Raw genomic sequence first — 16890 nt, 5'->3', positions numbered from 1 at the left:
TTGTATTATTAAATGTCAGCTATAGTAAATATTAACTAAGATGATGACATGCCTGTATTACCTGCATGGTGGCTTTAGGTACACAGACTAAGAGATACATACATATTTCCTATTTTTCTTTTTTCTTTTTTGGAAATGGAGTGTCGCTCCGTCACCCAGGCTGGAATGCAGTGGCGTGATCTCAGCTCACTGTGACCTCCACCTCCTGCACTCAAAGCGATTCTCCTGCCTCAGCCTCCCGAGTAGCTGGGATTACAGGCACCCACCACCATGCCTGGGTAATTTTTGTATTTTTAGTAGGGACGGGGTTTCACCATATTGGTCAGGCTGGTCTCAAACTTCTGACCTCAAGTGATCTGCCTGCCTCAGCCTCCCAAAGTGCTGGGATTAAAGGCGTGAGCTATTGCACCCGGCCACATATTTCCTATTTCAATATCCCTCCATACTTCTAGGTTTTCACTTGTTTTTCAATCACAAAGGGTTTCTTTCCCAGTATCAATATTTAATGTTTCCAGGCACAAGCGTTCTGTACCATAAATTATAATTCCTCTTAAGAAGGCCTCCCTATTCTGTGAAGAGAAAGTTAAACTTGGGCCAGGCAAGGTGGCTCACGCCTGTAATTCCAGCACTTTGGGAGGCCAAGGTGGGCAGATCACGAGGTCAGGAGTTCGAGACCAGCCTGACCAACACGGTGAAACCGTGTCTCTACTAAATACACAAAAATTAGCCAGGCGTGGTGGCATGCGCCTGTAATCCCAGCTACTCAGGAGGCTGAGGCAGGATAATTCCTTGAACCCGGGAGGCAGAGGCTGCAGTGAGCTGAGATCATGCCACTGTACTTCAGCCTGGGCAACAGCCATTTCCTTGTACATATTCCACAGTCTCCCTCTTCTTGGTCGGGAAATTCTACTTAAGACCTAACTTGAGCACCACAATGCTCACTCATTTCCTGAAGTTTCCTTGTATCTTTCCAGTAAGGAGCTGATATGTAAACCTTAGCCTTCATGGTCACTGGCTGGCACTGTGTGATTCCTCTGCAAAACCACCCCTCCACAATGATACCTGCATGCTCAGGGCTGCCCGGCGGCTCTGAGTAGCGATTGAGAAGCATCATGAGGATGGTGCGTGTGGTAGGCATAGGTTCTGTCCCCGGTGCTATCCCTGAGTGCCTAAACAACGTGTCTCTTAGCTCTCTGGTTATAATCTGGTCTCCCAGAGTGTGGTGGTTGCACAAAAGCAGGTTGAGCAGGAGCAAGCCATTTCTCGCTGCAGAAGAGCACCTGGGAGGAGGAAGGTGACCAGGAAGAACCTTAGAGACCATGAATGCAATGGAAGTAGCAAAGCAAGCACAGAGGGCTGGGCAGCTAGGGAGCAAAGGGCTCCAGTGGGCCCTCTGAGCCAGGACATCTGATCCCCTGACCTCAGGCCACTCCTCCCAAACCCATAAAGGGAGGTCAGTGCATCTCTGGTCTCTGCCCTCTCTGGGAATCTCCCTATCCCCAATCCACTTGGGTTCTCTTCCAACAACAATTGCTTAATCCGGAGGTGACAACATGAGGGGAATTTCTGTGGAGAACATGAGCCTGGAGCACAGGAGTAGCAGGGTTTGGGACTAAGCAGGAGCCTGGAGTTGGGAGGGTAATGCCCTGACCCCTCAGTGTTCAGCATCAGGATCACGGCTGCAGGGACAGTGAGGAGCAGGCTCTCAGAGCCCGGGCGTGTAGCAGAGTCAATGCTGGCGAAGATCTCTCTGGTCATCTGAGCATCAAACAAAGAGTGGATAGAATCTCGACCAGTAACAAAAGTGGGGATCTCCGAGGAGCTGGCGATGGCCAGCATCTTCAGTGCCTGTGAGGGGGATGTGAGAGCAGAGTGAGGAGGGGACAGAGCCACCATGAGGAAAGGGAGGCCTCATTCTAGACCTCAAGCTTTGGGGCACCTGAGCTGTTTGTAAATAGGTAGAATAGGAGACAGAAATGGAAGAGGTAGTGATGGGATATCAAATACCACAAAGAGCGGGAAGGAGGCAGGGAGGAAGGAAAAGAAAAAAGAAACTAAACAACAAAAAACCCTGAGACTGGATGGTAAAATCAGCCTTCCACTCCTCTCGGCCCCCAGGCTCACAGCACCAAGGCTACCGGAGTGGGACAGCCACCCCTCCTGTATCTTCCCCTCAGGATGGTGCCCCTCCCAGCATCTAGTTGTCTTCAGGGGCTTCTCACAGTTGTCTCCCATCTCTCTTGCACTTCTTCCTTTGCAAAATCTCTCTTCCCTTGAGCTCCATGACTTCACATCCTCCTGGCATTTCTCCTACCTCTCTGGTGTTCCTTTGCCCCAAGGAACTGAGGTTCCTTGTCCCCTTTCTCTGGACTCTGCACTCACCCACACTGAGGCAACCAGGTCCATTCCCATTGCTTCCATTACCACCTATATGCCAAGTCTCCAAAACCTGTGTCTCCTGGCCTTAGCCAGTATCCAGCCCTTCTAGACAAGACTTCTTGGTTGTCTCACAGGCAGTGGTTGGCATTATAGGAAAAATTATTGTAATGTGTAAACCTGTTTGCTGGGACTATAGAGAAAAATTAAATTAAAATAGATACTGCACAATCAGAGTGCAAATTGTCTCTCCTGGTGAAAGGGTTGATTCTCTACAAGAAATCCACGACAGATGGACTGGGCTAGAAATAATTCTCAGGACAATCCCTCTTGTAAGGCCTGGACCCTCCAAGCAACTTCTACTTCTCAATGAAGCTTTCTCCCTGTAGTTACACCACCCTCCCCCAGTTAGCTGAGTTCTGTAGACTTTAAGTTATTAACAAGATGATGTAATTTTATTTCAGGGCAAGACTTTTTTGGAGATGAAGTCTCACTCTGTCACCCAGGCTGGAGTGCAATGGCACAATCTCAGGTCACAGCAAACTCCCCGTCCTGGGTTCAAGAGATTCTCCTGCCTCAGCCTCCCAAGTAGCTGGAATTACAGGCATGCACCACCATGCCCGGCTAATTTTGTATTTTTAGTAGAGACAGGGTTTCACCATGTTGGCCAGGCTGGTCTTGAACTCCTGACCTCAGGTGTTCCACCCACCTTGGTCTCCCAAAGTGCTGGAATTACAGGCGTGAGCCACCATGCCCAGCCATTTTTATTTTTATTTTTTTGCCATGATCTATAGTGGATGGTAATTGCTATGTTTTGGTCATGTAATTTGAGAGGATCAGGGAATTCTCTGAGCAGGATGGTCTAGACTATGAATGCCTGGCTGCTCTTGGTACCATAAAGAAAAGTACCCCCCAGGCTGGACATGGTGGCTCACACCTGTAATCCCAGCACTTTGGGAGACCGAGGTGGGAGGATCACGAGCTCAGGAGAGTCAGACATCCTGGCCAACATGGTGAAACCCCGTCTCTACTAAAAATACAAAAAATTAAGCTGGGCATGGTGACACGCGCTCAGGAGGCTGAGGTGGGAGAATCGCTTGAACCCGGGAGGCAGAGGTTGCAGTGAGCTGAGATCGCACCACTGCACTCTAGCCTGGGCGACAGAGCAAGACTCCATAAAAAAAAAAAAAGAAGGAAAGGAAGAAAGGAAGGAAGGAAGAAAGGGAGGGAGGGAGGGAGGGAGGGAAGAAGGAAGGAAGAGAGAGAGAGGAGGAGGGGAGGGGAGGAGACAGGAGGAGAGGGGACAGGAGGGGAGGGGACAGGAGGAGAGGGAACAGGAGGGAAGGTAATGGAAGGGAGCCTCCTGGCCTCTCCCAGGACAGCCTGCTCTAAGAGGACACGTGCTCCCATTCATGCTGCTGCCATTATACTACTGGAATACATTCTCAGAACTGCTCTGGCCAAAGCCTGCCTGTCTCCCTCAGGAACCCTCAGGCTATACAGAGCCCTTCTGCCTGCACCACCCTACCAGCTAGCACTTCTGTCTAGAGTAACCAGTAAGCCAATTGTTCTGTAAGCTACTCTGGATAAGGGCCTTCCTTCCCGATTCTCTGGGCAATGGCAATGCTGGCTTTGTTTTACCCAAATCTAGTAACAGAGTATTTTCTACGTAAGGGTGCCACTTGGATAAAAGAGGTAAAAAAAAAAAAAAAAACTTTTTGGTCACATCTAGAAAATTAGTTTTTAACCAGATACCTAATCACAACTAAAAAGGCAGGAACACTCAACCTACCTGAAAACTCAACTCCTGACGTTCTCGCCATATCTCCTCCTCCTGCCACATTCTCTCTCAGTAAATGGCCACTTCATGCAACCCTGCTGCTTAATTTTACACCTGGGAGTCATTCTTAACCCTGGCCTCGGCCGGGCATGGTGGCTCATGCCTGTAATCCCAGGAGGCTGAGGCAAGAGAATCACTTGAACCCAGGAGGTGGAGGTTGTAGTGAGCCGAGACAGCACCACTGCACTCCAGCCTAGGCAACAGAGAGAGACCCCGTCACAAACAAACAAAAAACCTCCTGGCCTGGCACAGTGGCTCATGCCTATAATCTCAGCACTTTGGGAGGCTGAGGTGGGAGGATCACTTGAGCCCAGGAGTTCAAGATTAGTCTGGGCAACATAGCAAGATCCTGTCTCCACCAAAAATAACTCCAAAACTCCCTTTTTCCTTTTTCCAAACACTCAATCCCCAAGAATGTCCGGATTAAACTCTTAAATCCATCTCCATCTTTCCATTCCAAAGCCTACTCACTGGTCTGAAGCACTAAAGTATCTCCTCAAGATCAGTAGTCCCCAATCTGCCTGTCTTGCCCATTGTTCTCACCCACCAGGCCCAATGTACTCACCGCCAGCCCAGCCTGCTGCACCAAGACAGAAGTCTTATATTCTTGCATGCAGACCAGTACAGCATAGATGCCACCCTCCCTGGCAAAGAGCGGCCGCCACTCGTGCTTGGTCATGAGCAGGTAAAGGAGGCGCAGGGCCTGCACCACCACCATCTTCTCTCCCACCTGGTTGGTCAGCAGCTCCACCAGCATCTTCACTAGCTTCTCTCTGACAAGAGAAGAGACATTGGGGCTCCCCATCCCAAGGAGTCTTGCCTGACCTCCCAGCCATGGCACCATCGGACTCCCTGACCAATCCCATCCACCAAGAGCTAGTCCATCCTCTCTGCCCCACCCAAACGTGCTCTCCTTGCTTCAGTCTCACCCCAATCCCCTCCCCTCTGCAGCCAAACTGCCTGTGGCTCCTCAACTAATGAAGGAGGCAGTAGAAAAAATGTTTACAAACTCTGGCTCATCTTTTCAAATAAATCTATAAATTCAATGTGATGCTAATCAAAATGCCTGAAAGGTGGTTTTGTTTGTCTGTTTTTGAGATGGAGTCTTGCTCTGTTGCCAGGCTGGAGTGCAGTGGCGCAATTTCAGCTCACTGCAACCTCCACCTCCCAGGTTCAAGTGATTCTCAAGCCTCAGCCTCTCGAGTAGCTGGGACTACAGGTGCGTGTTACCACATCCTGCTAATTTTTTGTATTGTTTTTCAGTAGAGACGGGGTTTCGCTATGTTGGCCAGATTGGTCTTGAACTCCTGGCCTCAAGCAGTCTACTTGCCTTGGCCTCCCAAAGTGCTGGCCTAAAAGGTTTTTAAAAACACCGTGACAGGCAGATCCAGGCCTTGGAAATGTTCAGAAAAAAATAGTGGTAGCCAGGCGCAGGAGCTCATGCCTGTACTCCCAGCACTTTGGGAGGCTGAGGTGGGCAAATCGCTTGAGCCCATGGCTTTTACCATGTGCAACATGGCAAAACTCCATCTCTACAAAAAATTATCTGGCATAGTGGCCTGTGCCTGTAGTCTCAGCTACTTGTGAGGCTGAGGTGGGAGGATCACCTGAGCCTAGGAGGTCGAGGCAGCAGCAAGCTGTGATCATGTCACTGTACTCCAGCCTGGTTGACAGAGCGAGACCTGTCAACCTCAAAAAAAAAAAAAAAAAAAGTGGTAGACTTGCCTATTATTATCAAAATATAAATATAAACTTGTAATAACTGCAACCCTGGAACTGATATAGGGTAGCTAAATAGATCAATAGATGAGAAGAGAGATAAGGGTGGTATACAAGCCAGTAAAAAAAAAGGAAGAACCACTTAAAATATAATGTTGTGTGGGCACAGTGACACACACCTGTAATCCCAGCACTTTGGGAAGCTGAGGTAGGTGGATCATTTGAGGCCAGGAGTTCGAGACCAACCTGGCCAACATGGTGAAACCCCGTCTCTACTAAAAATACAAAATTTAGCCAGGCATGGTGGTGTGGGCCTATAATCCCAGCTATTCAGGAGGCTGAGGCAGGAGAATCGCTCGAACCCAGGAGGCGGAGGTTGCAGTGAGTCGAGAATTGCACTGCTGCACTCCGGTCTGGGTGACAAAGCAAGACTCTGTCTCAAAATAGTTAATTAAACAAAATGTAATGTTGACTGAGGTGGGAGGATTGCTTGAGGCCAAGAGTTTGAAACCAGCCTGGGCAATATAGTGAGACTCCATCACTACAAAAAAAAAAAAAAATTAGCTGGGTGTGGTGGCTCATTCCTGTAGTCCTAGCTACTTGGGAGGATAAGGAAGGAGGTTTGCTAGAGGCTAAAAGTTTGAGGCTGTGTGAGCTATGTGATCTTGCTACTGCACTCCAGCCTCGTCAATAGACTGAGACCCTGTCTCTAAAAAAAACAAAACAAAACACACAAACACACACACACAATGCAATTTAGAGATACCTGGCTATCCATATGAAAACACTGAAGCTGGAGCTCTACTTCACAACATTTGCAAAAATAAACTGCAAATGAATTTTTAAATGAATTTTAAAAATACAAAATCATGGCCATTTTTGGAAAATATAGGGAAATATTTTTATAATCCTGGAACAGAATAGATCTTTTTAAGTAGGACACAAAATCTAGAAGCCATAAAAAAGCTGAAAAATGTAGCTACAAACAGTCTGAAACTCTAGCATGATGAAGAAAACACTATACACAAAATTATGAGACAAGCGCAGGAGCTAGACAAAGGGGCCAGTGGCAATGCTGATCTAAGAGAAGAGGAAGAAGTGCCTCTCGAGTCCCTAGATCAGGGTGAGGGTCAGGAGAGAAAATAGCAGGTATTGACTGTTGCTTAACAGTGACAGCGATGCCAACTGAGGAGATGGCTTGGGAACTATGAGGGGAAAAAACACAGAAGGAGAACTTCTGGGAAAGAAGGCAAATAAAGGTACTGAGAAAGTTCTGCTTTTAATCTATCTTTTCTAAGAAGTTTTATAATGACAGCAGTGTGAATGAAATAGGCTTTAAATACATATCCCCTTCCATGGCCATGATTTCTTATATACTAGATAATATACATGAGTAATATATATGAATAGATATAGAAATATGTAAGGATGTTTACCCACATGTTAACAGTGTTTGTCTCTGCTTTAATGGCTTTCAGATGTTTTTTCTGTCAATCTCACTTGAATATGATCAGATAATTTTTATTTTAATAATTTTCTAACTTTTTTACTGTATGTATTATTCTATAACCACAAAATAAAGCTAATATGATTTTTAAAAAGACAAGCAAAATATCTGCAACATAAATAACAAAGGTATAACCAAGATTCCTATAAATACATTAAAAAAGGCAAAGATCTAATTAAAAAGTAGGCAAAGGATAAGAACAGAATATTTGGCCGAGCGCAGTGGCTCAAGCCTGTAATCCCAGCACTTTGGGAGGCTGAGACGGGCAGATCACGAGGTCAGGAGATCAAGACCATCCTGGTGAACACGGTGAAACCCCGTCTCTACTAAAAAAAATACAAAAAACTAGCCAGGCGAGGTGGCGGGCGCCTGTAGTCCCAGCTACTCAGGAGGCTGAGGCAGGAGAATGGCGTAAACCCAGGAGGTGGAGTTTGCAGTGAGCTGAGATCCGGCCACTGCACTCTAGCCTGGGTAACAGAGCGAGACTCCGTCTCAAAAAAAAAAAAAAAAAAAAAAAGAACAGAATATTTATAGAAAAAAAAAAAAGGCCGGGCGCGGTGGCTCAAGCCTGTAATCCCAGCACTTTGGGAGGCCGAGACGGGCGGATCACGAGGTCAGGAGATCGAGACCATCCCGGCTAACACGGTGAAACCCCGTCTCTACTAAAAATACAAAAACTAGCCGGGCGAGGTGGCCGGCGCCTGTAGTCCCAGCTACTCGGGAGGCTGAGGCAGGAGAATGGTGTAAACCCGGGAGGCGGAGCTTGCAGTGAGCTGAGATCTGGCCACTGCACTCCAGTCCGGGCGACAGAGCGAGACTCTGCCTCAAAAAAAAAAAAAAAAAAAAGAAAAAAAAAAACAGAACAAATGTATGCAAATATGCCTAACTTTACCAGAACTAGGTAACTAAAACAAAGAGATACCGATCATTTAAAATGCTGCCAGTTAGACAGATTAAAAAAGAAGACAATATTCAGTGTTGGCAGATGTTAAGGAAAAATAGACCCGTTAGAACACTGCACTTGAAATTGGAGATAACCACACTGCAGGGTCCTATGCAGCAGTAAACATAATGAGGCAGCTCCACGCAGACTGATATGAAAAGCCCTCTAAGGCACTGAGTGGTGACAAAAAAAAAAGTTGTAGAAACATGTAGAATGTGATTACATAGACTAAAGCACAGACTCAGAAAATGCTCTATTTGCAAACACACAATTACAAATGCAAATCTATAGGATATAGTAGATTGATAACAGTGGTGAGAAAGGACTTCGGCCTTCCTATGTTCTTTTACATTCTTCAGATCTTTTAAAACGAGAATCCAGCTGGGCATGGTGGCTCACACCTGTAATCCCAGCACTTTGGGAGGCTGGATCATCTGAGGTCAGGAGTTCGAGACCAGCCTGGCCAACATGGTTAAACCTCGTCTCTACTAAAATACAAAAATTAGCTAGGCATGGTGGCGGGCACCTGTAATCCCAGCTACTTGGGAGGCTGAGACATAAGAACTGCTTGAACCCAGGAGGCAAAGGTTGCAGTGAACCAAGATCACACTATTGCACTCTAGCCTGGGTGACAGAGTGAGACTCTGTCTCAAAAACAAGTAAATAAATATAAATAAATAAATAAATAAATAAAATGAGAATACATCGCGTGTTATTTGTATAATTTAAAAGTAGAGGGCTGGACGTGGTGGCTCACGCCTGTAATCCCAACACTTTGGGAGGCCGAGGCGGGCAGATGATGAGGTCAGGAGATTGAGACCATCCTGGCCAACATGGTGAAACCCCGTCTCTACTAAAAGTACAAAAATTAGCTGGGCATGGTGGCACGTGCCTGTAACCCCAGCTACTCAGGAGGCTGAGACGGGAGAATCCCTTGAACCCAGGAGGCAGAGGTTGCAGCGAGCCAAGATCGCACCACTGCACTCCAGCTTGACGACATAGCAAGACTCCGTCTCAAAAATAAATAAATAAATAAATAAATAAATAAAATAAAAGTAGAAAAAACTTTTAAAATAAAGTAGGTTTTAAGGTCTAATGTGTTAAAAAAAAAAAAAAAAGTAAGTAAGGACAGAAAAAAAAGAAAAAGAAAGAGAAAAAACTCCAGTTCTAGAGCCAAAAAGACCTAGGTTTGAATCCTGGCTCTGCTATCTGTAAAACTCTAAGCAAGTTACTTACATTCTCTAAGCTTCAGTTTCCTCACACACACAGTAGGATAAATATTACCAACGCTTCCTCAGATGTTAGGTGGATTTAATGAGAGAATGCATGTAAAATACTAGCATTGGCTGGGCACAGTGGCTCAAGCCTGTAATCCCAGCACTTTGGGAGGCTGAGACAGGCGGATCACGAGGTCAGGAGATTGAGACCATCCTGGCTAACATGGTGAAACCCCGTCTCTATTAAAAAATACAAAAAACTAGCTGGGCGAGATGGTGGGTGCCTGTAGTCCCAGCTACTCGGGAGGCTAAGGCAGGAGAATGGTGTAAACCCAGGAGGCGGAGCTTGCAGTGAGCTGAGATCCGGCCACTGCATTCCAGCCTGGGTGACAGAGCGAGACTCCGTTTCAAAAAAAAAAAAAAATACTAGCATAGTGCCTGGCATAACAGAAGTGCTCCAAGAATACGAGCCATTAAAACATCCAACCTTCCTGCTCAGCTGCTCCTGAGGCTGAGCCTTCCCTCATCCCCAGCTTTTCTAATTCGTGATCTCAAAGCTCCTTCCCCTCTACCACCATCCTTTGCCTACAGCTTCAACCAAAACCTCTTCCCTCCCCAATATGCTAACCTCAGTGATCTGTCAGGACGGACCAGAGGGTGGTCCCGCTCAGTGACCTCCTCCACAGCCTGAGAGAGGGCACAGAGCCCTGAAAGCTGCAGGTTTGTGTCCAAGCTGGATATCTGCACAGTGGCCACGACCGCTGCCACATGTTGATCCAGGGAGCTGCGAGGACCGGGACCCCGCAAGGCTCTGGCCATTTCTGAAATTGGTGGGAAAAGGCAATGGCTAAAAGAACTGTGGCACCTTGAAGTTAGAAGTCTTTAAAGTCAAGCCCGGTTACCCTACCAATATTTAAATACATTATCGGCTACTACAGCTTGCATAGTTTTCCAATTCTGTGTCAGGGATCCAATGATCAAACAAAGGAAATGAAGACACCACAGAAAAAGGACCCTCCTTTTCCAGAGATACTGAAGGGAGCGCTGGTTAATTAAATACAATCAAGGTCAAAAGGAAGAAGATGGACACATGGTTCCAAGGCATTTTCCCCTGCAAAAATGACCTTCTTCCATGGCTTTCCTTCAATCCTGACTATCCATTTCTTCTACTGAGACCACCCAGGACCTGTTCTAATTGCTTCCTCCCAGAGCCTGACTCACCACTGGCTGACTCCTTCATCTCAGTGGGCAGGGTCATCCCCTCAGTCACCAGAAGCTGGTTAAACAGCTGCGAATCACTCTGTGCCATGGGGGGCTCAGTCCTTGTCTTGGTGGGCTCGGCCTCTGTCTTAGGGGCCTCGGTCTTTGCTTTGGGGGACTCAGTCTCTTCCTCTGAGAAGTTGGCCTCCGACTTGGACTCCTCTTCTGGATCTGGGGTACAGGAGTGATTTTGTGAAGTAGACGAGCTGCTTGGTTCATCAGACAGCAGCCCATACTTGGTGTAGATCTGGGAGTTGAGCAGGTCATTGAGAGTGCTGCCCTCAAATCGACTACTGAGAACCTGCAGCAGACTCTCGGCCATCTCCACGGACACAGAGATCTCACCTAGGGCCTTTTCACCCAGGGTCTGTCAACAGAAGGGGTATACGTTTAAGAGATAAGCAGACACAAAGGTCTTGGGGTCAGTAACGGGAAGGGTGATCACTCCCCACCACGCCCCCACACCTTCTACATACTAAACCCTCACAGCACTTGCCTCCGCCCCTCAGCAGGACTTCTCCTAACTCTAACCTCTAGCTCCAGCCTCCCCCTAGTGGTATCCCCTATCTGAAACTCCCTCTAGAGAATCCCACCTCTAACCCTACTAGAAAATCCCCAGGTATCTCAGGCCTATAATACCTCATCCACGTTCTTCCAAAGATTCTGGAAAATTGGCTGCTGCTCACACAAGTCCAACTTTTTGATAAAGAAAAGCAGCTCCCACCATTCAGCCTGGGTCAGATATCCCACTCTCTCATTCTTCTGAGGTTCGGGCTGGAGGTACGGCAAAGGGTAGAGCCCATCCATAGGATTCCAGTCCCAGGAGGGAAATGCTGAGGACACAGGCATGGTGGGGATCAGCACCCCTCAGGAATGGGGTCCATTTCTGGACCCCTAGGACAGCTCCTGGTCAGAAGTGGCTTCATCCCCGTCACTACTCCTCTGTTCAGAGACATGCTATCCATGTCCCCTCTTAGGCTCACCTGTGCCCAACACAGTAGCCCCTGCCCCCTTCTCCACAGCTGCTGAAGCCTTATCCTCAGTGGCTTCCTCAGGGCCCAGGATCTCCAGCATGTGCCAGTGCACCCAGTAAGTGCGGCCTGTCGACTGCCAGAAAACCTGGTATGAGGGAGGAAGAAAGAGGGCAGAATAGAGAAGGCTCAACCATCTGAGCCTTGGCCTGTGAAGGCTTGAAAGGACATGCCCAAGCATAGATTTGGGGCGCACCCTCACATACACAGCTGGCTAAGCCTGGAAAAACCCCCATATAGCAAAACGCTTCCTTCCCTTATCAGGAGTGGGCCCTGCCTCTTTTCTTAACCATGATGTTCTCTGCTTCCACATTCCTTCCTAGCCTCTTCCACTGGTGGTGGTGGGGAGGTATCTCCATTTATCAGTTCTGCTTCCTGGGTGAGTCTCCCATGAACGTACAGTCCACCCACACCCCACACCCCTGCCAGATTTTCTCAGCCCTCCAAATGCACCCCCCGCAAATGCCAACCCCCTTGTATCATTCCAATTCCCCAAGGGGGTTTCTTCTTGGGTGGCCTGCAGGAGTCCGCTATATGAAGTCCCAGCTATACCCCACCCCAAATAAACTCCCAACAGTGTCTCACCACCATGTGCTGCTCACCTGCACAGGGGGAATGCCGTTGTTGCTCTGCCGGAACTCGCCCTCGTCCCCAGCACTGATCTCCTCATAATCATCCAGCATCCGCACTCGCATCCCCGGCTGCAGCGTCTGCTGCACATATTCTCCATAGCCACTACGGCTGGAGAATTCAGAGCGCTGGCGGAAGACCCACCCTTGTCTTCTGGGGGTGGTGACAATGGTGGGGAGCAAAAGGCTGGGGTCTGAAATGTAGGGCTGAAAGATGGACCGGGTTGGCCGGGGAGGTGACATGCCCTGTTCGCTGAGGTTCCGGGCCCAGCCCATGCTCCGCACAAGCTCAGAGATGAGGTTGCCCACAGCCATGCTGAACTCCAGCTCCCGCTGTCCCCGGCTTTTCTCTCTTGTGGCACATGGGGAGCTTTGGTCTCCAGCTCCCAGCTCTGGACTGTTATTCAGCTGATCCAGGAGGGAGGTGACACAAAGGTAGCGCTTCACCAAGGAGAAGAGCAGCTTTCCTGGGATCTGTAAGACACAATACTTGGGACAGGTTCATCTCTTCCTGGCTTTAGCTTCTCCCTTTCCCCCCAGTATCCTCCTCTACTGAAAAATATAAAGGCCTTCTCCTCAGGCCTGTAGTTCTCCAACTTTGATTTGTGTAAGAAAGGCACAGGGAGTGTCTTAAAACACAGATTCCTGGGTTCTCATCTCAGAAATTCTGAATGGAGAGGGGCTGAGAGGGAGGACATGAACCTTCATGTTAACAAGTTCCCAGGTGGCTCTGGTGCTAACATTCAGTCCTGAACCACGTTTTCAGAAATAATGCTTCAGTCCTTGTATACCGCATTTCCCTACAGCTGGTAGTGTACCTGAGGCAGATGAATGCCCTCAAAGGCCATGCAGTGTTCTTCAGAGGATGTGGTTTCTGCAAACAGCTCCAGCAATGTATAGCGACTGTCAAAATCCATGTGCTGCTCGATGCCATCTTGCTGGCTCAGTGACAGAAGGACGTGAGCCCGACTCCCTGTAATCCATACCCAATCCATATCTTCTCCTCAATCCCCAGTACTTTCTCCCTGCCTTTCCTAGATTCTATCTCCTATCCCAGAGGCTTTCAAACTTTGTTACTAAGACTCACAGCAAGAAATATGTTTTACATGGTAACCTGTTACAAACATACATACATATAACTGAAACATATTTTATGCTACAAAATTTACCCCTACTAAGTGCTACACACTAATGACTTAAGTTTTTTAAAAATGTTGGTTGTAACCCACCAAACTGATTTCAAAACCAACTAATAAATCTCAATCCAGTTTCAAAAATACAGATAAATCCTATTCTCTTCTCTGGTCAATGCACTGAGAATGAACAGATAAGCCAGAGGCTATCATTTTAGCCTCTTTATATACCTGAAATAGCCTATGAATCTGTATTTTTCTTTTGCATCAAATTGATATTCACCAAATACTAGGTGTTCTTACAGAGCTAGGAAATCTCTCCTCTTTCTGTTCTTACTCCCTGTGGCCCCATTTTCTCCATTGCTTTCCTTCTTCCCTGGCTGTCTCTTACCAGCATCGTGGGCTGCCAGAGCCTGCAGCATTTTGCCTGCACTCCGGCGGATCTGAGGCTCAGGATTGCACAACATGTGCATGAGCAGGTCCAGGGCTCCTGTCTCCCTGAAGACACCAGTGAGGGGCCCGATGCTGGCGTAGGCACTGAGCACGTGGATGGTGTGGAGCACAGCAGCCGTGAGGCTTGGGGTTCCACTTTCTGCCAGCTGCCTGGCTGCCCTGCGTACCAGCGCCTGCACATCAGCCTCCATCTCTCCCATTGCCACTTCATCCAGGCCTCCTGGATCTCGAGGAAAGCTTCCTGAAACCCCAGCTGGTTCGTGCTGAGGTCCCTTAGATAGTGCCCGCTCACCTAACAGCCCAGGGCAGTTGGCGTAGACCTCAGGAGCTGACAGCCACATGAGGATGTGCTCTGCTTTGCCTTCTTCCACACCCACTTTGCCCACTTCCCCACACTTCAGAACACTCCATCGGATCAGGTATTCAGGATGCCCATCATGCCCAGGCCTCTGTCGAATGAGTTCTTCAGGATATGCCTGCAGCCGAGGCCCTAAAGGCACCATGAGGTCCCCAGCATGCCGTTCCCCGACCATCCTGACCTCCTGGGATACATACGGAGAACGATAAGGCTGTATGAGAAAATAAAAAAAAAATACAGAGGGGGTGGAATCTTGAGACACAGAGAAGGTGGGTGGTGATCGGTAGGCTGCATGGTAGAATTTAGGAGGCCAAACAGAAAAGGCAAAAAATAGGATGGAATAAATAGCTGAACATACTTTGGGATTTATAACAGAAGGAGAATGGAGTGAAGACAGTGAGGGGATGAAGAGATTTAAGAAATGGAAGAGTTGGCTGGGCCCAGTGGCTCACGCCTATAATCCCAGCACTTTGGGAGGCCAAGGTGGGCAGATCACGAGGTCAGGAGTTCAAGACCAGCCTGGTCAACACAGTGAAACCCTGTCTCTACTAAAAATACAAAAACTAGCCGGGTGTGGTGGCATATGCCTGTAGTCCCAGCTACTCAGGAGGTTGAGGCAGGAGAATCACTTGAACCCAGGAGGCGGAGGTTGCAATGAGCCAAGACCGCACCACTGCATTCCAGCCTGGGCAACAGAGCGAGATTCTGTCAAAAAAGAAAGGAAGAAAGGAAGGGAGGACGGGGAGTTTACAAAAAGATAATGAGAATAATAATAGGCAAGGTAACAATAAACAGTGACAGTTAAGCAAGACAGTTTAGGCAGGATAGCAGGGTAGCCGAGGGTTACAGATTAGGACTTAGAAGGATGACATAGATGGATAGGAAGCACAGCAACATGAGAGGCAGTGGGGTCAGAACATGTGAGGAAAAGTAGGACAGCGGAGGGGCACGACAAGGAGCATAAATGACAGAGTAAAGCTGCAAGGTGGATGTAAAAGGTGGGCCATGGCAGATATAGAGAATGGAGATGACAAAAGGCTGGGATGCTGGGGTAAATGACTGGATAGGAAAAGTGTATTCGAGTCTTGTGAAAGGGGGAGGGCCCTAGGGACCAGATAAAATTATGGGAAAGATGACCAGGTCCCACCCTGCACTTATGCTGTAGGTATGGTAAGGATCTAAGTAAGTCAGGTAGATAAGATAAAGATGGCAATCATTGGGTTAAAGGTAGGAAATGGGGTCAGGAGAGAAGCAATATTCAGAGATTTTAGTGTCAGATAAATGTGACTCTGAATTCTGGCTCTTTGTCTCACTGTCTACATAGTTTGGAACAAGTTACTTATCCTCTGAGCTTGTTTCCTCTTCTGCAAGATGGCAGTAATATTCACAGTTACTTCATGAATTTAATAAGATCACGTATGTAAAGCACTTGGAATAGCATCTAGCACATAATGAGTGTTCAGTAAACATAATCTATTATTATTCTTAGATGGAGAAGGTAGGGGAGTCATCAAATAAATGCAAAGTTATTAAGACCGATTATAAATGGGAGTGGAATGATTAGGAAAGATATGAGTGGTATGAAGCAGTACAGGAGCAACAGGGAATAGTGAGAATAAGAATGGAAGAAGGTAAACCCAGATGAAGATATAGGTGGTCAGGGCAGGGGTCATGTTGGGGTACAGGGACAGAAGATTAGAGTAGAAGTGAAGAGGAGGGAGAAAGAAGGATGTGGACCTCAATGGAAGTAGGGATCCACTTAGGATGGGGGGCAAGCCTGGATGGTAACCAGCGATGTGCCAGTGGGCAACTGATTAGCAGCAGGGGGAAGTAAAACAATCGGATAGGAGGAGGTGGGGGGATGTAACGTGGGCCTAGGAGAGCAACAATAAACTGAGGTGTGGGGGTGAGGTCTGGGATGAGACCAGCAGGGATGAGACCAGCAGACAGCAAGGTCAAGCCCAAGCTTGCAGAGCCGTGGGGAGGTGGAGGAGGCCAGCACTGCAGAGGGAACAGGTTTGGGGGGAGGGGGGAGGATGTTTGGGGGCGCGGCCCAAAGAAGCTGAAAAGATCCAGTGAATCTCAGAGAGCAAGACCTCGTTCCCTTCGTCAGCCCCATGGACAGTGGCTAAAGAACCGGGGAGGAGACAGGAGAAGGGGAGGGACCGGGTCGGCGCAGAACTCTCCTCTCACCTCCCACCGCCCGGCTCAGCCCTCGCTGGGACCCAGCGGCCGGTCCCGCCGTCCTGGCCCCGCCTCTTCAGAGCTCCCTTCCGGGTCACACGGCGACTGCACGCACGGCCAGGCACCTACGGGTCCCACCGCGGCCCACGCCGAGCGTGGCGGAACAGCGCGCGAGTGGAGCATGCGTGCTACCGCGGCGGCTGCATGGGGAGAGGGTCGTGGGGGCGCGCTCCCGGCGGA

The 16890-nt window shown here is 48.4% G+C and overlaps 1 protein-coding gene across 8 annotated transcripts in view; it reads right to left on the bottom strand.

The window, feature by feature from the left end:
- The window catches only part of CUL9 (cullin 9), a 43844-nt gene extending 27075 nt beyond the window's left edge, over positions 1–16769 (bottom strand). For 6 of the 8 annotated variants that reach the window (XR_004438739.1, XR_004438740.1, XR_004438741.1 and 3 more), the window contains exons 1-11: positions 16660–16769; positions 14047–14650; positions 13341–13495; positions 12496–12996; positions 11846–11981; positions 11502–11695; positions 10824–11229; positions 10231–10423; positions 4782–4989; positions 1652–1848; positions 1063–1280 (exon numbers count right to left, since the gene is read on the bottom strand). Coding sequence is in view for 5 of the 8 variants with exons in the window: in XM_033217230.1 (XP_033073121.1) it covers positions 1063–1280; positions 1652–1848; positions 4782–4989; positions 10231–10423; positions 10824–11229; positions 11502–11695; positions 11846–11981; positions 12496–12996; positions 13341–13495; positions 14047–14641 (2803 nt within the window). In the remaining 3 variants the exon portion in view is untranslated. Of the gene's footprint in view, positions 1–1062; positions 1281–1651; positions 1849–4781; positions 4990–10230; positions 10424–10823; positions 11230–11501; positions 11696–11845; positions 11982–12495; positions 12997–13340; positions 13496–14046; positions 14651–16659 lie in introns of those variants that run through there. The other 2 variants (XM_033217233.1, XM_033217234.1) reach the window with 2 other exon arrangements.
- Between the last annotated feature and the right edge of the window lie 121 nt (positions 16770–16890).

This window comes from Trachypithecus francoisi, unplaced genomic scaffold (assembly GCF_009764315.1).
Source record: "Trachypithecus francoisi isolate TF-2019V2 unplaced genomic scaffold, Tfra_2.0 Lachesis_group10, whole genome shotgun sequence".
Classification (NCBI taxonomy): Eukaryota; Metazoa; Chordata; class Mammalia; order Primates; family Cercopithecidae; genus Trachypithecus; species Trachypithecus francoisi.
This window is presented reverse-complemented; position numbering and strand designations above follow the sequence as displayed.